This window comes from Lynx rufus, unplaced genomic scaffold, assembly GCF_022079265.1.
Source record: "Lynx rufus isolate CCGP_SWC_20201006 ecotype Redwood Valley unplaced genomic scaffold, mLynRuf1.p SCAF_16, whole genome shotgun sequence".
Lineage (NCBI taxonomy): Eukaryota > Metazoa > Chordata > Mammalia > Carnivora > Felidae > Lynx > Lynx rufus.
This window is the reverse complement of record NW_025814830.1, coordinates 40,751,913-40,773,753: the sequence shown is the minus strand read 5'-3', so window position 1 is coordinate 40,773,753 and position 21,841 is coordinate 40,751,913. Positions and strand designations below refer to the sequence as shown.

Below are 21,841 nucleotides of genomic sequence, written 5' to 3'. Positions count from 1 at the left end.
ATGACTAAGGTGGTGGTAACCTGTAGAGTAGCCATTGGAGTCTTCATTGCCACATTCTTGCAGTTTAAATAACAAATAAAAGCCAGTTTCAATTTAGAAGATCACTGATAAAGCACTAAAATTATTAATTTTATTAAATCTAGACCCTTGAGCAAAGATCTTTTCAGTATTTTGCGTGACAAAGTAGGAAGTTTGCTCGAAGCATTTCTGCCATATACCAAAACTTGATGGTTGGCTTCAGGAAATCACTTGTGTGACTGTTTGAGTTGCATGCTGATCTAGCACTTTTTTAATGGAACGAACACCTTTCTTTTTTTTAACTGAAAAGAACTGACACATTTTGGCTCTTTAGGTGTGGGCATTTGGCAGTCATTTTCTTGTAAAAGAGCAAAGGGAATTTGTCACTTCAGAGAAAACACTGATAGTATTTGTTGCCATTGATAAAAACTGATGCTTTCAAGTAAAAATTAAAATTCTGGAAAACTGGTATTGATGTGCCTGACAGTTTCCCAATTCTTAGATTTTTCTGATAAGATTGATGGTGATTATTAATATCGGTTATTTTCAAGGTATTTTTAATGAATGTGTCAACATTTGGAAGATCTACATAATTCAGTAAATAAATATTTTCCAAATGGCCAATGCAATATATTATAAAATCATTCATGGGTAAAAGATCCATTTAAAATGCAAGATAGACTAACAGATTTTAATGTAACAGATGATGAAAGGTTCACTTGCCCAAGTTTGGTGTAGAATCAAAGAAGAATATCCACAATTTTCTCAAAGGTCTGTTAAAAATACTCCTCGCTTTTCCAACTTCATATCTATGTGAGGATGGAGTTTTTTAGTATATTTTAACCAAAACAACACATCACATCAATATGAATGCAGAAGCAGATATGAGAATCCAACTTTCTTCTATTAAGCCAGATATTAAGGAGATTTGCCAAAATGTAAAACAAGGCCAGCTTTCTCATTAGACTTTTATCTTAGAAAATACAGTAATTTTTCATAAAGATATTTATATTAACCTGCAATGAGTTTGTTGTTTTTAATGAATTAATAAATATTAAAAATTTTTGTTTTATATTTGTAATATATTTCTAATATATTTCTATAACCCACAAAAACAAGTTCTTTGGGGTCCTCATTAACATTTAAAAGTATAAAGGAATCCTGGGGCGCCTGGGTGGCTCAGTCGGTTAAATGTCCGACTTTGGTTCAGGCCATGATCTCACGGTTTGTGAGTTCAAGCCCTGCGTCAGGCTCTGTGATGACAGCTCAGGGCCTGGAGTCTGCTTCGGATTCTGTCTCCCTCTCTCTTGGCTCCTCCCCTGCTCACACTCTGTCTCTCTCTCAAAATAAATAAAGATTAAAACCACAAAACGTATAAAGGAATCCTGAGACTAAAAAGTTTGAGAACTGCTTCTGTAAGCTGTTAATAGTATTGAGGCTAAATTGGTTTTCTCTTCATAACTGAAAGATTCCTCAGGTTTCTGTGGAGAACAGCAGAGAGTAACATGTATGGTATATTATTGGGAAAGCATTTATTTGTTGCTTTTTGCTGTGTATCATTCTCCCCTGCACCTTTGGTAACAGCACTTTTTGAGGCCTTACCCAATTTGGGGGGGGGGCTGGGTGCATAAAACACACTCTTTAAGTACCTTAATTTTTGAAATAAAAAGCTTTGTCAGAGCTTTTTGAGTATTCCTGTTTCCCACAACAGCCTGGTTTCTTTCTGAGTTTTTTTCTTTAGCCTTTCTTCCCTTCTGTGAGTTTTGGTTTTCTCTTTCTATGTGCCTTCTGCGATTTACTGCCCCTCCCCCCCCCCCAGCTGTTGCCCAATATAAACTCATCTTGCCTGTATAGAAAATCTGTGCTTGGAATTTCCTTTTTATTTAAGTTAGCCAGAGACCATTGCTATTGCTTACACCCTAAGAACCTTAGAGATATATACATAAGCAAAGAAATTATACTGCTTTCTGAAAACTTTCAAGTGAAAAAGCAAGAGTTCATTTCTTTAAAACAAACAAAAAACTTTCCAGGAAATTAAAAATAGATTTAAAAGATAAGTTCATAGCACAAATGTTGGAGGCAGACTTTTAATTTAGATTTTGAAAGCATTCACATTTCCTTTCTTATTTTACAAAGTAAATATATTAGGACCTGGTTCTAATTCTGGAAAAGACAGAGTAACCATATTCTCTTCTGTCTTACTTAATGCAAGTCTAAGTCCTGGACAGATTGTGTGGAGCACCTATTTGACAATTCAAAAATGTAAATGATAGTAAGCAGGTGGGGAAGAAGACGAGAATTTGAAGGTCCACCAACTGGTGATGAGTAGCTGACCACTTTTTCCTTCTCTGTTACCACCTAGCCTGGACTTGAAGGCTCCCGAAACCTAGAAGTGCACTCTAGGTGGGAAGAGAAAGAACTCCAATCTCTGGCCTGAGGAGCAAGAAAGAGATCTCCTGAGGGTCAGGGAGGGTGGGAAAAATCCCAGGCTTTTTTTTCCTCCCTTCTCTCCTGCCCCAGCACCCAGGCAATACTGCACTGGTGGCAGCAGTGGCCCAGTGATGACACTGGCAGCAGGGCTGGCACCTAAAACTGAAGGAAGAGAACCCTTTCTCTTTTAGCAGTGGAGCTGTAATCCCTAGAATGCAGAGCAAATTCCACTGCTTCTTTACTGTCTATCCTGCTGCTTGCTGTGGATGCAGATGCAGTGTATAGCACAGTGGGGAAACTAAACCCCAGGAATGCAAGGCTGGTTTGAAACTTGAAAATCAATCAGTGTACTCCACTCTATTAGTCTAAAGAAGAATAAAACATATGATCTTTCAATTGATGCAGAAAAGGCATTTAACAAAATTCATTAGTTCCTGATAAGAACACTCAGCAAACTAGGAATAGAACTTTCTCAACCTGATAAAAGACATCTACGGAAAACCTATAGCTAACATCATCCTAGATGGTGGAGGATAGAATGCTTTGTGCTTATAATCTAAAACAAGGCAAGGATGTCCATTCTCACTGTTTCCATTCCATGTTATACTGGAAGACCTAGTCAGTGCAGTAAGTCAAGAAAAAGAAATAAAAGACAACAGACTGGAAAGGAAGGAAAAAAACTGTCCCTATTTGCAGATGGTATGACTGTCTATATGGAAAATCCCATACAATATACTAAAAAGTCTGTAAGTAAGTATAGCAAGATTGGAGGATATAAAATCAACATTCAAAAATTATTCATATGTCCAGTATATATTAGCAGTGAATGACTTGAAATTATCAAAACAGTGCCATTTATAATAGCTCCCAAAAAGAAGAAAAATAAATACTTAAGTATATGTCTAGTAAAACATGGGTAGGATCTTTATGTGGAAAAACACAAAATGCTAATGAGAGAAATCAAGACCTAATACATAGAAAGGCACACCACGTTCATGGACTGGAAGACAATATAGTTAAGAGGTCAGTTCTCTCCAGGCAATGGAATGAAGACCCCAATGACTATAGTACTAAATAACCAAAACAATTTTGTAAAAGAAGAACAAAGTGGAGGACTCACTACACAATTTTAAGACTTACTATAAAGCTGCTCAGGACTATAAACATAGGTTAATGGAACAAGAGTCCAGAAATAGGCCTACACAAATATGACCTTCATTTTTGACAAAAATTTGAAAGCAATGCAATGGAAAAGGTATTCAACGGAAAAGGCTAGTCTTCAACAAATGATACGAAACAGCTGGATGTCCACATGCAAAAAGTGAACCTTGACCTACAACTTACAAAAATTAATTCAAAATAATCTAAATGTAAAATGTAGGTACCTGGGTAGTTCAGTCAGTTGAGCAACCAACTCTTGATTTCAGCTCAGGTCAGGATCCCCGGGTCCTGGGATTGAGCCCAGCTGTGCTGAGCGCAGAGCCTATTTAAGATTCTCTCACTCTCAACCTCTGCCCCTCTCCCCCACTCATGTGCATACACTCTCTCTCTCAAAATAAAAAAATTAAAATAAATGCAAAATGTAAAGCTGTAAAACTTAGAGGAGAACATGAAAGAAAATCTTTATGTCCTGGACTCAGACAAAAATTCTTAGCTATGACACTGAGCATGATACATAAGAGGAATTTTTTTTTAACTATATTTATTTCGGGGCACCTGGGTGGCTCAGCTGGTTAAGTGTCTGACTTCAGCTCAGGTCATAATCTCATGGTTCGTGGGTTCGAGCCCCACATTGGGCTCTGTGCTGACAGCTCGGAGCCTGGAGCCTGCTTGGGATTCTTGTGTCTCCCTCTCTCTCTGCCCCTCCCCTATTCGCACTCTGTCTCTCAAAATAAATAAACATTAAAAAAAATTTTTTTTTAACTTTATTTTGAGAGAGCACCCGTGCAAGTGGGGGAGGGGTAGAGAGAGAGAATGAAAGAGAATCCCAAGCAGGCTCTGTGCTGTAAGTGCAGAGCCCGACACAGGGCTAAGAGGAAATTTTGATAAGAGGAAATACTGGTAAATTGGACTTAACAAGAATTTAAAACTTTTTTTCCGAGCAAAACACTTAAGAGAATGAAGACAAGCCATAGACTGGAATATTTACAAATCACTATCTGACAAAGGACATGTGTTCAAAATATATAAAGAAGCCTCAAAAAAAAAAAAAGCACCATTTAAAAAATGGGCAAAAGTCTCCTCAAAGAGAATGTACAAATGGCACATAAACACATGAAAAGATGTTCAACATCATTTAGTCAATAGAGAAATACCAATTAAAATGAGTGAATACAGGACATACTATTAGAATAGCTCAACTTCAAAAAATACACTAATGATGTGGAGCAACTGGAACTCTCACACATTGCCAACGGGAGTGCAGAATGGTATACCCACTCAGGAAAACAGTTTAGCCATTTCTCATATAAAGTTAAACATACATTTTCTGTATGACCCAGCAATCCCACTTGTGGTTATTTACTTTAGAGAAATGTTATGTTTACCCCAAAACTTGTACATGAAGGTTTTAGCATCTATTCATAATCACCAAAATTTGCAGACAACCCATATATCCTTCAGCGGATGAATGGATAAACAAAATGTAGTACAGTAGCCCCCCCCACCCGCATCCATAGTTTCACTTTCTGCAGTTCCGTTACCCACAGGCAACTGTGGTTGGGAAGCAGATGATCCTCCTGACATAGTCAAAAGGCAGAAGGCCAGTAGTAGCCTACGGCTAAGTCTTGATACTTACATCATTCACCTCATTTCATGTCCTCACATAGGCATCTTACCATTTCACATCACAAGAAGGGTGAATACAGTACAATAAGATATTTTGAGAGACCACATTCACATAACTTTTACTATAGTATATTGTTACAGTTCTCATTTATTGTTGTTAATCTCTTACTGTGCCTAATTTATAAATTAGACCTTATCATAGGTAAGTATGTAGAGGAAAGGGGAGGGAGGACTACAATAAATTCATACAATGGAATACTACTCAGCCATAAGAAAGAAAAAAACTATATAGATGTTATAACAACATAGATGGATCTCAGGCATTTATACAGAGGGAAAGAAGCCAGTCTCAGGGCTACAGCCTCTAAAAAATAAGTGCCACATACTGTATGAGTCGATTTATATGACCTTTTTTTTTAAATTAAATTTTAGTTAACATACCAGACAATATTGGTTTCAGTAGAATTCATTGATTCATCACTTACATACAACATCCAGTGCTCATCACGAGTGCCCATTTTAATACCCATCACCCATCTAGCCCACCCCCGACCCATTTATGACATTCTTGAAAAGATGAAACTGAGAAGATCATTGGTTGCCAGGGGTCAGGGATGGGGAGGGGTGACTAGAAAAGTAGCACAAGGGAGGTGTTTGGATCCATGGTTTTTGTGTCCACTGTGGTCGTTACAGGATTCAGTAGGTGTTTTTAAATTAAGAACACTACACCCCCCAAAAAGTTCATTTTACCATATGCATGTTAAATAAAATTTAAAAACATGATGGGATCTAAATGATTTTATACAAAGTAAAACCTTTGAATTCTTCAAGAAAGTTCAGTATGAGTATAGTTATTCTGCGGAAAATGTTGTAAAAGCAAATGTGGTCATGACTAAAATGAAAAGACCTACTTTGTACCTTCCTTGGGCAGCAAGAATTTATATATGGTTGTGCCTGCTATTCAAGAGCATTTGAATTTGTATGTATATAGTATATGTATATGTATACAGTTTCCTTTGTATGCTGAGGACAGAATCACCAGAGATTAATACTGAAATCCCCTTGCTATTCCTCCTTCTCTTCATCTGTATCTCCTTCAGTTTTTCTCTGAAATGAAGATTGAAAATATCTGTAGACGAGTTTTCCTTACCGTGTGTGTGTGTGTGTGTGTGTGTGTGTGTGTGTGTGTGATATGTTTTTTATACCTCTCTTTGACACAGGATTTAGAGTAGCTACTTTATTCTGTAAGATAACTCCAAATGCTCCCAACTTTCCCCTGGCTTTTCTAATTAAAAAAAAAAAATGTACACATATATTTTTTAAATATCCCTTGGGGTGCCTGGCTGGCTCAGTCAGTGGAGCATGTGACTTTTGATCTCGGGGTTGTGAATTTGAGCCCACATTGGGTGTAAAGATTACTTAGGGGCGCCTGGGTGGCGCAGTCGGTTAAGCATCCGACTTCAGCCAGGTCACGATCTCGCAGTCCGTGAGTTCGAGCCCCGCGTCAGGCTCTGGGCTGATGGCTCGGAGCCTGGAGCCTGTTTCCGATTCTGTGTCTCCCTCTCTCTCTGCCCCTCCCCCGTTCATGCTCTGTCTCTCTCTGTCCCAAAATAAATAAAAAACGTTGGAAAAAAAAAAAAAATTAAAAAAAAAAAAAAGATTACTTAAAAAATAAAATCTAAAAAAAAAATCCCTAAAAATTTTTGATCACTGTCATTTTACCTCTGCATATCTTTTCTTGGGGTTTCTTTATGAAAGGACTCTTCTTTTTCTCTGTAGCTGATGAGACTTTTTCATTCTGCCGGGAATTTTGCCCCTTTTGTGTGTTACATGTGGATGCATTGGATTTGTTCATCTCAGTAATTTCCTGTACACTTTTAACTGGAGTTGCCAGCTGGGGTTTTACGGTAGTCAGAGGCTGTGTTGGTTCTCCTACAGAAATGGCCTCAGGCCTTTCCTGAATGGAGAGCCGAACCCTATGGTCAGCAAATGGCTTTCCCCCCCCCAACAGTCTATCATCCCCACTCTGTCCCCATCATTATATCAAAGCTTTGCGTCCAAAAAGAACAGATCCAATTGTTCTGGGGACCTGGAATGACTCCTGTCCATTTTGCTTTTCCTTGGGAGGCCCTATTCAATTTGGGTAAATGGTCTGTAATCCAGAGGATCAGATTTTGCTTTATCAGCTATTTTTTAAAAATCCAGTGTAATGTTGAAAATCTACTACCCTACACAATGAAAGAAGAGTGCTTACAGTTGTTCATAATGCCTGAGCAGTGACTGTTAGTTTTTAAGTACAGGAATTTGATAGATTGTGAAAAATTTCTTGGGTAAATAAGGCTCACTTTTACTTTTTAGTAGTTTATTTTAGTACCTGATTTTCTGATTACTCCTGTCATTATTACAACAGTTAAAAAAAAAAGGTTTTTTTCCCCCTTTTGTAGGCTGTCATTATTTGTATCAAAAACAAAGAATTTGAAAAGGCTTCAAAAATTTTGAAAAAACATATGTCCAAGGACCCCACAACTCAGGTAAATTTGATATACTTTTGCTTCCCTGACTTAAATCCATCTCATTGTTTTTTGTGGGGAAACAGGGAAAGGGTTCTTTGTCAGGAATGTAATTTAAATATTTGGCATCCTTAGCATGTTGTCTTTTATATACGGGATAAAAACATTGTGAGATTGACTTTTCAAAATTTATTTTGTATTGTACAAATTTACCTAAATTATTTTCTTGCCCATTTCTGTCTGGTTTGTGGCAGAACTTTATTTAAGTGATCAGCACCAGGCATTAAGCTATCAACTTCGGGTAACACTCCTAACTTTATTTACATAAATGCTGATTCTGGAGACTTGAGAACCAGCCTTGGTGAGGACTTAACTCCTCTATTTTCTGGTGTCAAAAGCTCTGTTGGTGCCCTGCTCTTTTTTTTTTTCTTTCCTTTGTAAATCTAAATTTTAGTTTTTGAAAAGGTAATACATGTACATAATAAAATTCAAAAAGTACAACAAAAGAGCTTAGTGAAAATTCTCTTATCTCTTGACTTAGCCACCTCATTCATCTCCTCATAGACAACCAGTGTTTTTTTTTTTTCTTTTATCCTTTCAGAGATAGTCTAGCCTATGCATATGCAAGCAAACAAGCCTATGTGTGTGTATACAGAGATACATATATCCATTCTTCCTGCTCTTCCCATATATACCTGTGAGCATATTCTACACACTAATTTGAGCATTTTGTAAATTGCTTTTTTCACTTAATATATTTTGAAGGTCATTCTATATTAGCACATAAGGAGCTTCTTCATTCTTTTTTTCCTTAAGTTTAAAAATCTTTATGTAAATGTGTAAAGGTACTTTAGATCCTAAGTTCTTCGTATTTTTTTATAGCTACATACTAACCCATTATGGCTGATCCATAATTTATTGCCCTGTTCTTTGTGGTAGGCTCCCCTTCCTATATATGAACACTGATGGCCATTGACAGCATTTGAAAGTCGATAGTGTTGTCTCAACTCACCATCACTGAATTTTTACTAGAGTTCTCCTTTCTTATGTTGCAAATATCGGTCCTTTGTGTAGAAGCTGAGAAATGATCTCCTGAACATTATCCGTGAGAAGAACTTGGCCCACCCTGTTATCCAGAACTTTTCCTATGAGACCTTCCAGCAGAAGATGCTGCGCTTCCTGGAGAGTCACCTGGATGACGCAGAGCCCTACCTCCTCACGGTGGGGCTTGGCCTTCTCTTCCCGTAACTGTGATGTGGCCTTGAGGATGTGCAGGCAATTAGAAAAGCCAGCTCTTTTTAGAAGTGAAAAGAGTAAATGTGTGTAAAAGACTTTTGATTTATATACACTGTCTTCCTTAATTAAATGCCTTAAATATACAGAAGCGGAGATTCTGACAGAGGTACATGGAACGTACCTGGTTTCCTTCACCTTCCATTTATACCTCCTACATGTGATTAATCTGTTGTGGTTAAAGTAGGGGAACACTTGAAATGAGTGGTGGCTCCCAAAGGAGATGAAATTTGAGTTCAGTTCGGGAGCAAGAGTGGTTTGGTAGATCCAGTATAATAGGGTTGTTAAGAGGAGGAAGGAATAACTGGAGAAGAAAGGTGTGATGAGAAGTATGATAAGGCATAAACTAAATGAAGACGTTCTTTAATTGGATCAAAGTGATCAGCATAAAGAATGGCAGCAGTGAGGCTCAGGACAGCATGTGGAAGAATAAGAACCTAGTGTGTCCTATAGGGTGGCCTGTGATATTGGAAAACTGAGTGAGAGGGTTTTGTTTTGGTTTGATTTTGGTTTTATGGGGTGCCTGGGTGGCGCAGTCGGTTAAGCGTCCGACTTCAGCCAGGTCACGATCTCGCGGTCCGTGAGTTCGAGCCCCGCGTCAGGCTCTGGGCTGATGGCTCAGAGCCTGGAGCCTGTTTCCGATTCTGTGTCTCCCTCTCTCTCTGCCCCTCCCCCATTCATGCTCTGTCTCTCTCTGTCCCAAAAATAAATAAACGTTGAAAAAAAAATTTTTTTTAAATCACCAACATCTGAGAATATCTTAGCTCAGGGAGGCTGGCTGATTCAGTCAATAGAGCACATGACTCTTGATCTTGGGGCTGTGAGTTCAAGCCCCATGTTGAGTGTAGAAATTAGTTAAAAGTAAAATCTTGAAAAGAAAGAAAGAAAGAAAATATCTTAGCTCATAACAGTAGATCTGCCAGGCCCATATTAGACTAGTGTTAGGTGTCCCAGCAGTCATTTGGCAGATGTGAAATTATCTGTAAAGCAGATAGTTTGGAATATTCAGGGAGCAAGTGTCAGGATACTTGAGCCTGGCCTGGGGTCCTTTATTTTGTATTCCAGATAACTGGAAAAATAACCTTCTACTGTTGGGGGGAGGGCGGGGGACAAAACTTTGTTCTTTTTTTTTCTTTTTCTCTTTTTTTTTTTTTTAAGAGAGAGCATGTGCAAGTGGGGGAGGGGCAGAGGGAGAGAGAGAGAGAGAGAATCCCAAGCAGGCTCCATGCCCAGCGCAAAGCCTGCGTGATCCCAGGACCATGAAATCATGACCTGTGCCGAAATCAAGAGTCAAACGCTCAGATGATTGAGCCATCCAGGCACTGCCCCCTCTTTTTTTTTTTTTTAAGTAGGCTCCACGCCCAACATGGGGTTTGAACTCATGACCCTGAGATCAAGAGTCACACGCTCTACTGACTGAGCCAGCCAGACACCCTTAGAACTCTCAGTTCTTAAGACACCACTTGTTACAGATATGCATATCTGAAACAGAATGATACTAGACTAATTGGAAATGTATAAAACTTCAGTCAGAGGGAGACAAATGGGCAGTTGTTGTTAGAGCAGGATTGGCCCACTCAGGGCTTTATGTGGTATAAGTAAGGATTTTCAGAGTTAATAGGAAAAACATATTTGTGAAATATGTTTTATAAAAAAATTTATACACAAAGTAAAAGATATTAATATAAGCATTAGTTACCCCAAGTTTGGAAAAAAAAGTTTGACTTTTGTCCATGACCCCAGAAGTATATTCAGCATTCAGAAACTAGATTAGAGATGAGATTGGAAGAATGGAAGAGGAAGTAGAGTCAAATCACATACTTGTTTGTTGTCCAAAAGGTTGAATTCTTGCAGTGTCAAGATGGTCAGCACCACTCAAATTGAGTTCTCCTTTAGTATAGAAAATTGTGAGCCATCTTTTGAGGAAAGAAAAAAAGCAAGACATTTGAGATAGTTCTTGTGAATTCTTTCCCTTTGTATGTCCTCCTCTAGTTTATGCCTTGAGTGGATTTATAAGTGAACATGTTTGCATGTTGAGTGTGTACGTTCGTGAAAGAAGAGATTTAATGAAATTCTGTGACTTCCTCTTCCTGATGACATCCTTCTTTTCCCAGATGGCCAAAAAAGCTTTGAAATCTGAGACTGTCGCCTCAGGTACAGTGAAGGAAGATAAACAGCCAGCACCAGAGCCTGTGCAGAAGCCACTCAGAGAACCTGCAAGGTGAGAGGGATGCCCTTTTGCGATCTTGGGGAAACATAAGGGTAGTCTGTTGGAAGCAGTCTCCTTAGAGTAGAATCAGTTAGTTTCTCCTAGTACTGACATGTTATTTGGTGACTTATACAAGGCAGTGTGGGAGTTACAGAGCACACCTCGGGAAAATGAGAATGTTGAAGATGCGATGTCATATCCCTGACAGAAGTTCCTGACTGGTTGTTCCTCAAAGGTTCTTTCCTTCTCTGTTGTCCTGTCCTTGCCTTGCCCATATTCACTCATTACGTCCTTGTGGATACCTGATCTCTTAATGCACTGTTCAGACTTGTGAATCAGATTCCCAAGACAAGTTGTTAAAGCAGGGTTTAGATGCCTTTGGGGGCCCAGTAGAAAATGTACAGGAGTGAGTACAGGATAACGCATTTCAGAGCATGTGAGTGTGAACCAGAGAGGGCATGCTTTTCAGCTTCGTGTGATTGTTGCAATGTGGAAATGTCCAAGGATGCCCAAACTTCAGTTCAAATTTTTATGTGAGACATCCAGTTTTGTTTTTGTTTTGTTTTTTGACCTTTCCCAGTTTGGGGAGGCAATTAGTCCAATTTAAAGAAAACAAAACTTGCATAGGTTAGGCAACAAGACATATCTGTCAGCTGGGTTTGGCTTGTAGGGTGCCAGTTTGCCCTCTCCTAACAGTTTTTAATTTAATTATTCCAGTTATTCCAAATCATAGTTGAACTTAACTTTATTATGAAAAGGCAGTTTCTCATTGTTCCAAGACTGGCACACTTCTAACTCTGACAATTCTCAAAATCCCATTTATAAGTGTACTGTAGGAGAAAGGGGGCAGAATGGAGACCAGTCTTTTCCTTCTTTCACATGAGGGTTGAACTGGAGAGCTGGAAGAAGAGTTTAGACTTCAAGGTGAGATTGCTGAATTGTCATTTGGTTGCCCAGACAGACTCGTAGCTATTCGGCACTATACACAGTTCTGACGTAGTTGCTATAGTTCATGCAGACTAAAGGGATTAGCATGCTGGCTAAGGAGGTCTCTTGGAAGAGGAGTGTCATTGGCCCTAGTCCTTTAAGGTTCTCTTACTTGGGAGTTTAAACTCCAGAGTTCAACTTCTGTATCATATAAAGCCTCTATTTATGCTTATAAATGGAAGCTTTATAATTAAAGGTTGTTTTGAGCAACGTTTTTTTTTTTTTTTTTTCCAAATGAAGTGTCCTCAACTTGAGGAGTCCTCTAATTTGAAGCTTCACACTTTGGAAAAGTTGTGGCTGTTTGGATGAGCATCAGTAATGGTGAGACTGATCTTTGTATATCTGCTTCATGTGTAGGCAGTTACGGAGTACCCCAACCACCATTGGAATTATGACCCTGAAAGCAGCTTTCAAGACTCTGTCCAGTGCACAAGATTCTGAGGCAGCCTTCTCAAAACTGGACCAGAAAGATCTGGTACTTCCTAATCAAGTGTCTCTGCCATCACCAGCCCTCAAAAACAAGAGACCAAGAAAAGATGAAAATGAAAGTTCAGCCCCTACTGAGGGTGAGGGTGGCTCTGAACTGCAGCCCAAGAACAAGCGCATGACAATAAGCAGATTGGTTTTGGAGGAGGACAGCCAGAGTACTGAGCCGAGCCCAGGCCTCGACTCCTCCCAGGAGGTCATCCCGGCATCACCATCCAAGCCCACCGTTCTCAACCAACCCCTCCCTGGGGAGAAGAATCCCAAGTATGAAGACGTTCTTTGTGGCAGTTTTGGGGCTGGTTGGTGGTCCTGGTTGGGCCTGGTATTGCTTCCATGAATGAAGTAACTTTCAGCTAAGTTATTCACCACCAAGGCTTGCTCAGACTGCTAGAATGTGACTTGGGAGTGGGGAGTGACGACATAGCCATCCCTGCCAGTTCTGAAGCCCCACCCGTGGGCTTCGAGGCATTGCACTAGGCGTGAGTGAGGATGGAAGGGTTTCAGAGCCTCCTACTCATTGCTGCTTTCATTTTTAGCAAACTTCTGAGTGCCTTGACTACTAAGTATCAGTCTTCCTTGTTAAAAGAAATTTGTTTGAGTTAGGCCACTTTAGACTTTGATCCTTAAAAAGATTTATGAATATTTATAGTTTTGCACCTTCTATGAGTATTTAAGACTTGGCAAACTCAGTAAATATCTTCTAATCTCTCACATTCTGCTAGGCTCTGTGGGGCAGTGGTTAGAATGCTTATATTTTGCTCCCTGTCATGGGCTGGCTTTTAAGTTTTGCTACCCTTTGTGCTCTCTTGTGGATCCTTCCTCTAAGCAAACTGGTTTGCTTGTTCTGTCTGGAACATACTCTCTTTGTTTCTACTGCTGTACTCTTCTTGCTTCCTCTCATTCCTCACAATTGGGTTTTCATTCCTCCATTATTGCTTGTGAGAATCCCATCCCTCCTTCAAAGGGAAGAGAAGCTGATATTGATGAAGTACTTTCCATGGGCCAAGCACTTTTCACATATTATTTTACTGAATCTCTAGAATCCTCACTCTGTAAGTGATATGTTAGCCCCACTTTTAGATGACAAAGGTTTAGAAAAGTTATTAATTTGCCTGAAATCACAAAGCTGAAAAGTGGCAAAGTTGGGCTTTGGGATTTTTAACCCTAATCAGTCTTGACTCAAAAAGTCAATGGCCCATACACCACCTACACCAAGATGCTTCTTAAAATTCTGCTTCTTCCATGAATCTCCCCTGCCAACCCTGCTTTAAGTGATCATCTCACTGGTCACCCAAGGTCATTGCCATCTCTACCACTGCTCTGACATGCATGTGCTAGGTGCCCAGAGAGGCTGTGGCATCTAAATGATTAATACTCAGGCACAAATCTGCACAATACATACCATTACCTACATTGGGAAGTGAGTGAGTCATTGGCTGGGCAAGCAAATGGAGCTCAACACACTTTCATTCTCATTTGATACATGATCTCCTTTATTCCTTGCAGCAGTCCTGTAAAGCATAGATATTACTGCTATGAACAGATGAGGAAACTGTAGAGAATGCATGATTACAGTGGTTTCATAAATGGGAAGATTCGTGAAGATTTAGACCTGTTTACCTCTCTCATGTGTCAAGCGCATGAAGTTTGAAGGGTATTCTAAAGCAGAGGTTGGCAAACTACAGCTTCTGGGCCAAATATGTCTGGCACCCACTTCTGGAATTCAGCCACAAACATCACATATGTATTGTTTGTGGCTGCTCTTGATGCTACACTGAGTTGAATAATTGCAACACAGACAGTAAGGCCTGCAAATCTGAAGGTACTCTCTGGTCCTTTACAGTAAAAGCCTGGCTAAAGGATTTGCTGGTGAGGTACCTGGGAGCTCCAGGGAAGAAGAGCTCAGTCTGCTCAGCAAAGTTGTGGGTGGAACAAGCCTTGCAGAGGAGCAAATGTTGAGCTGACCTTGAAGGATGAATAAGAGGTCATCAAGCATATTGTGGGGTGGGGGTTCTAGACAGCAGGGATCTCTTGTATAGTCATGAGAAAGCCTAGTATGCTCCAGAAAACATCATGTATTCTGTATGGCAAAAGAATATAATGCACAGAGAGGATGAAGGGAAGAAATGTGTGGATGGGTAGATGGGCTAGGTCTTGAATTCTTTTTGTATTCTATCAGTCAGAGGTTCTTAAGCTGGGCTTCCTATCACAGTGACCTGTGGGATGTTTAATAAAATAGATAATCCCAGGATCCTGAGTACTGAATTAGAAGGGGCAGGATCTGTAATCTGCTTTTCTAACTATACCCCAGATAATTCTACTACAGCTAATCTGAGGGCCTGATGAACTACCACGGATGGCTTCTGAATAGGCACTGAGGCAAAGAGATCAGATAGGTGGCTGGAGACTGCTACTGAATGAGTAGTCAGGATCTGGAGGAAGCTGGGCTGGTGGAATTGAAGGCAGGATTAGGGTATATCATCTGGAGGGCAGGGTCACAACTAGTAGATTTTTATATGTCCAATGGCACTTGGCACAGGGCAAATGCTTATTAGCTATTTGTTAACCAAATAAAATAATAATTCTTGGTTTCTTGCAATTTAAAGGGTCCTACCCAAAACTTACATAAAAGGCCAGCAAAGGGTTAACATTTTAGGCTTCCTGGCCACTTGTGTCTCTATTGCTTATTTTTGGTTTTGTTTTGTTACAACCCGTTGAAAATGTAAAAACCATTCTTAGCTCAAGGATTGTACCAACCCGTTGAAAATGTAAAAACCATTCTTAGCTCAAGGATTGTACAAAAACCAGCAGCCAGAGGCTGTAGTTTGCCGACCCCTCTAGACCAGACCCCTCTAGCCCATTCACTGCTCATCAAGTTCTAACTTTACCAATAGGAGCTTAAGGACCAGGAAGTGACGTGACTTGCCTAGGATTACACAGCCACCTCACAGTGAGATGAGGACCGATTTCAGCCCCTTCCACAAATGAAGTTAGGCAAAACCAAACGTGTGTACACAGAATAAGTGTTGCGTTCAAAGGAGGAGCAGGAGGTTACCATAGTTGTCTGCAGGCAGAGTGAACAGACACATGGGTGAAAATGACAGTCCCAGAGGTTAAAATCAGTTTTATCCCAGCATGGGGATAAGCAGGCAGAAAACTAAAGCTATAATCCTGACTTTTATTTATAAACAGTAATTAACACAGTTAATATCCTGAAAAGGAAAAACATCATGTAATTTTTTTCACTTTGTCTCAAGCAAATTATTCTCAGAAATAATATTTTTGGGGATATGACCCAGCTTAAAAATAAAGTAAAGTAGATAGTTTACCATTTGTCTCAGCCATGTAGGCAATTTCATAGAAAACTCCTGGAACTCAAGGAATTTTTTCCAAGTCTGTGTACTTCTTAAGTGAACAGCTTTCATCACTCATTTGCAAAATACCTAGCCAGTGTTAAAAATAAATTTCCATTCATGGTTGGGGAAGGAGGCAGAGGTTTGTCTCTGTACTCTGTTGGTCAAGTTTTACAAGTCATTCGACCTATATAAATTCTTCAAAATTAAAATCAGATACTTTACATGTTTGCTTTGTAAAAGATGTTACAATTCTGATATCAGATTTGTGCTGTGTTATGTTCCGAGGGCCATTTATTATTAATCAGGTAAACATAGTTAAAGTTGAATAGAAAAGACTGACTACAATTTTCATTTATTCAATAATTCAAGTTTGGGATTATTTCTTTAGCTTTGGGACTTTTTTTGATTACACTCAGGTACTTAACATTTCACTTTTACAGGAAGGATTCTTATTTGCTTACACTCTGATCTTCAGTGGTTTAATTTATTTGCAGCTCTTTGATAATCCTGTTACTACTCTAGCATTTACTTCTCCAGCTCCTGCTAGATTATGTGTTACTGTGCTAGATGTTTGAGGTAGACAAATGAAGATACAGAGCTTGCCTTCAAGGTGCTTATGATTAAGGGGTATGCTGTGAACTGGCTGTTTAATAAAGTGGAAGCACAACCACAAGGGCAGAGAAGTGGAGGCTTTTTGTGTGTATTGGGGGCCAGGACTTAGGGTAAGCTTCACTGGGAATGATGGCCTTAAAAAATGGGTAGAATTTTACTTCGCAGGGAAGGGAATCCCAAGCAGAGGGAAGTGTAGAGAGGAAAGAACAGAGCTTATAGAAGGAAAAGAGCAGAAGGCATGGCTGCCGTTTGTGCTGGTGTGGGTGGAGAGAGGAGGCTTTGGTAGCAAGAAACTGTCTGGAGCCAGACTGGAGGATCTTCATTCACCCATACAGGCTTCAATGTTGAGGCAGGGAGAAGCCATCATGGAACAGAGATGAGGTAATTTCAGACTGATGTTCAGGTGGTTTTGGAAGGGGAAGGGGCTGAGGACAGAGACTCCAGTTAAGAGACTAGTGATACTGGTGAAAGGTACCAGTGCTTGGACAAGGGGAATGGAGAGGGAAAAGAATGCAGTTCAGAGATAGGACCAGGGCATGTCTTTGAAGAACTGGGAGCAGTTTGCATGTTCTGGGTTAGAAGAACGCTGAGTGAGACCTTTAAAATGAGAATCCAAACCAACCAACCAACCAAGAACAGGAAAATGAACAGATTTTGAGGGGGACAGTGGTGTATTCATTCATTGCTGAGTTTGAGGGATGATCCTGCAGCCTGCGGGACAATGACATGGAGACGCCTGGCCAGGTCAGGACTTTGGGAATTGTAAATGGATCTCCACTGTGGTCACAGAACAGGGAGGAGTACAGGCCATGAGAGAGCCGAGGGTAAAATATGGGACGACCCTGATGAATCTGTTTTACATCTTGTCCTCTTGTTGATCTCCCCTCAGAGTACCCAAAGGCAAATGGAACAGCTCTAATGGGGTTGAAGAAAAAGAGACATGGGTGGAAGAGGATGAACTGTTTCAAGTTCAGGGTAAGCTAGGACGTTCTCCTTGGTCTCCTTGACAGTAGCTGAAGTATAGATGCCTGTTACTATCACATTAATGTTCCAGAAACTGCTTGTCTCCAAACTTGTATAAGTCTAGTAAGTTCCTCATTGTGATTCATGAGGAGTCAGTTTTATGTCCTTTCCCATTAAACGATGGAGACTGTCAAAGCAGCACTTTAAACAGAATTTTTAATTAAAAAAAATTTTTTTTTTAGTAGGCTTCACACCCAAGTTCTCAGGGCTTGAACTCACAGCCCTGAGATCAACAACAGTAGCATGCTCCACCGACTGAGCCAGCCGGGCACCCCATGGTTTTGTTTTAATAAATCCTATATTTAATTCTAGCTGATGTTCTTCCTAAAGTCTTTTAATTAAAGGTAGAAGTGGCCATTCCCTGCATTTCTTGTTTAAGTAAAAAAAATCTCTTACCAGTTTATTTTTTTCCAAAATAAGAAACTTTACTTTTCCATAATTAATATTAAAACTTGTAGCATTTGCATCAGAGTATCTCCCACCACATACTTTGCATTCTAATGGAAATATCTTAAGTACTAAAACATAATCTTGGAGATTCTAAAGACTTTGGTAACACAGCAACAACAGTAAACCTGCCAATCCCAATTTTATCCTTAAAAAGTACCTTAATTGGCACAATCATAGTTGGCAAGATCAAGATCACACAGGAAATGGAAGTAACAGAAAATCAATAAAAGTGGCATAAAATATTTAAAAACAACAGGATCTAAAAGTTCCAGAAAACATCTCCTTCCAGTACAGTCCAGATTTATCAGCTTCAAAATCTGCTTCCACTACAGTATGAAGTACTTCCACGATTTAAAAATAAATAACCTGACTCTGTCTGTAAATATCCCTTTTCCTGAACCACCACCACTGCTGTAGGAAGCACTGCTGGGACAGTCACATCTGCTGCAGCAGACCTCTAGCAAGTTTCACCTGTGTGCAATTTTGCCTTTTCTTGCAGCTTTTTAATGGCTCTTGTTGGCTTGCAACGGCATGCCTTTTATACCAGTATACCCTCCTATAGCCCTCTGGCCTTTCGAAAAATTATCTTTGTGCATTTTTTTGAGGCCTGATGTCTTTCCTTATGGTGAGAATGTGGAACTTGAGCAGATCTCACATGGTCTCTCTGAGTGGGGAAAAATAATTACTATCCTGTTCTTGTTTAAGGCTTACCATCCTGTTCTTGTTAAGATCTTGAACCACACTTTATGTACATAAAATGATCAGGGATTTGAAAATTCTGGCCTACGAAAGTAAAATTGTGTTATTTCAAAGCAGTGGTTAGCAAGGGGTTGTAAAGCAGAAATTATACATACAACATTATAATACACTTCACTTGAACACTGGTTTGAACTGCACGGGTCCACTGACATGCATTTTTAAAAAATAAATACAGTATAATACTGTAAATGTATTTTTCTTAGAATTTTATTTCTTACTTTCTTAACCTTTTCTCCAGCTTACTGTAAGAGTATAGAATATATTACATATAACATGCAAAATATGTGTTAATTGACTGTTTATGTTATTGGTAATGCTTCTGGTCAACAGTAGGCTATTAAGTTTTTGGGGAGTCAGTGTAGATTTTTGACTAGATTGTGGGTTGGGGCTCCTAACCCCCCACATTCTTTAAGGGTCACTTGTATATGTGCATATATTAGAGTTTTAACACAGTCACTCAGTAATTTTAAAAGTCATGTAGGTTTTACTAAAAAGCCTGAAATCCATTATTAACCTTAATTGAATGTCTTTATTTAATGTCTGTCTGTAAACTATTTGCTCTGTAGAGATTCTCATTGGCTGAAATGACTGTTATCTTGTAAACAAAGGACAAAAACAAATTACCATTTAGTGACAGCCTTTCTTCTCTCAATGTTGGGAAATTCCAATTAAGTTTTCCTTTTAAGAACATTTGATGTCTTTTTCTTGTGGTTTGTTCACAAGAGAAAGGTGAACTCTGAAATGAATCTACTTTTAATGTTTTCCAGCAGCACCAGATGAAGAGAGTGCAACCAGTATAACAAGAAAGCAGGTAATTTAAAATGACATTTTCTGACCTTTTCTGGTCGTGTGGATAGAACAAAGGTAAAATAAGTACACACACCTCACGGCATACGGTGTACTTCCATGCACCTGGAACATGCATAGGACATAGGATGTTTCCATGCACCTGGAAGAAGGTCTTTCAATTTTCCAAATAATCCAGGATTATTCCAGATAATCCAAAGTAAGTTAAAGGAAGAAATTCTCTGGAAGAAAAACCTAGGAGGACAAAAACCTCTGATACATTTTCCTGACTATGAACAACGTACGTTTGAAGTTTTTAATGCAGAAGTGATTATTAGTTGACGATGAAATGGCAGGACACGGAAAATTATTAAATGTCTAAATCCACAGTGTTAGCTTATCTATATCATGTTTTAAAAACATAAACCCTTCTTTTGGGTTCAGATTGTTGTCCTACGATTCGTGAGTTTACCTCTTCATTGTAGGAAAATGTGAATAAGTGGAGAGACAGGTTGTGATAAATATTTTGGTTTTCTTTTGCAGAAGTGGACTGTAGAAGAAAGCGAGTGGGTCAAGGCTGGAGTGCAGAAATATGGAGAAGGAAACTGGGCTGCCATTTCCAAAAATTATCCATTTGTTAACCGAACAGCTGTGATGATTAAGGATCGCTGGCGGACCATGAAAAAACTTGGCATGAACTGAAACAGGCTTTCATTTCCACAGAATTCACAGGAGCATGGTTCCTAATAATAGCCCCTGATAGTCTGTTTTTCTTTCAGAAGCTGGGCTGGGATGAGAATTTTGGGCATCCTCCTCCAACATGGGGGAGGTACCAGTTCTACTTCATTGCTGTTGAAGATCATGGAGCTGAGAAACAAAGCCAAGTCCACCCCATGTCCTTGGCAGAGATGACAGGCACATAGCTTGTACAGTGCCAGAATATCATTAGTATTTCCCTTCTTTAGTGGTTTGCTTGAATTTAAATCCCTGGTAATCAGTAGAACCTTCTCCTAGGAAATGGTGGAGTCTGTTAGGAGCCACTCATGACTCTGACCTGTTAAAACCAGCAACGTGAGCATTATTTGGAGTGAACTTGTTCCAGGTAAAGCTTTGGCCTTCTGATGCAAATGCAAAGGACCTTCATCTGTCATGAACCCAGGTTGATGAGAGACCAGTCCTGGTGGAATCAGTGTCTCTTTAAAAATTCTTTAGCCAGTTGTAACATCAACATCTAGACCTGACAGCCTTGGCATTTGCTCCCAGTATTTGCTGGGCTAGGCAGGCAGGTTTAACCTCCACCTCTCCTGTGGTTGAACCAGTGTGTTTTTTGGTAAAATGGTGATTGTAGATAAGCTTAGCCCTTTACCCCAGTCCCCCTGCCCAAGTCTCTTCCTTATGCTGGACTTTTAAAGCTTAAAAAAATCTTGACTGAATATAAATGCCTAATTACATTCTTTGTGAAATGGTTGCTTCCGCCTGATTCCCTAATTGTGCTGTGTTAGTGTCTTGCTCTGAAACTCAACATTCCCTTCTCCTTTTGTACCTTGTTGTGCTTGCTGTCTCTCTCGGACATCCTTAAAGACTGTCTTTTTGGCAAAAAAAAAAAAAAAAAAAAAAAAAAATCAGTAAAGTGTTTTCTGTAATCTTTTTTTAAAATATGAGAACTAATTATTGTCCATAACTTGTAGCACTCTTCATTAAAGTCTTGCTTCTCTCAAATGTTAAGTAGCTATTTAATTCTAGCACAGCACGTATGAGCAGATGGAGGTAGCACCATGTTGAACAATCTTTGCTGAACCATGTTGACTGTGTTAAGAAGCTGATGTCAGCTTGTATTGGGTGTTTCAATCCTTGAAAGCCATGTCCAACAGAGATGTGGAAACTTCCTTTTAATTTGTCCATTTCTTCATATAACATATTTTGGGACAAAATTCCCCCTTTCTCACATTTGAGTGAAAGGCAAGTTGTAAAGAAATGCTACAGTTTTAAAATTCATCCTGTACCTACAAGTTAGAAACTTTATAGAGCTTTTTTATATATTTACATGTTTTGGAATTTAGTATCCTGTTTTCCTATCAGTTAATCCCAAATGAAGCTACAGTGAAAAGGTGAGACCCAAATCCCCATTGATCTGG

At 39.4% G+C, this 21,841-nt stretch overlaps 1 protein-coding gene across 1 annotated transcript in view; it reads left to right on the top strand.

The window, feature by feature from the left end:
* The window catches only part of TERF2 (telomeric repeat binding factor 2), a 40,728-nt gene extending 19,303 nt beyond the window's left edge, over positions 1-21,425 (top strand). Inside the window, exons 5-11 of the mRNA XM_047078669.1 lie at positions 7,680-7,766; positions 8,820-8,966; positions 11,153-11,259; positions 12,592-12,984; positions 17,578-17,663; positions 19,688-19,731; positions 20,250-21,425. Of these exons, the coding sequence (XP_046934625.1) occupies positions 7,680-7,766; positions 8,820-8,966; positions 11,153-11,259; positions 12,592-12,984; positions 17,578-17,663; positions 19,688-19,731; positions 20,250-20,408 (1,023 nt within the window). The 3' untranslated portion in view covers positions 20,409-21,425. The remainder of the gene's footprint in view (positions 1-7,679; positions 7,767-8,819; positions 8,967-11,152; positions 11,260-12,591; positions 12,985-17,577; positions 17,664-19,687; positions 19,732-20,249) is intronic.
* Positions 21,426-21,841: the final 416 nt, after the last annotated feature.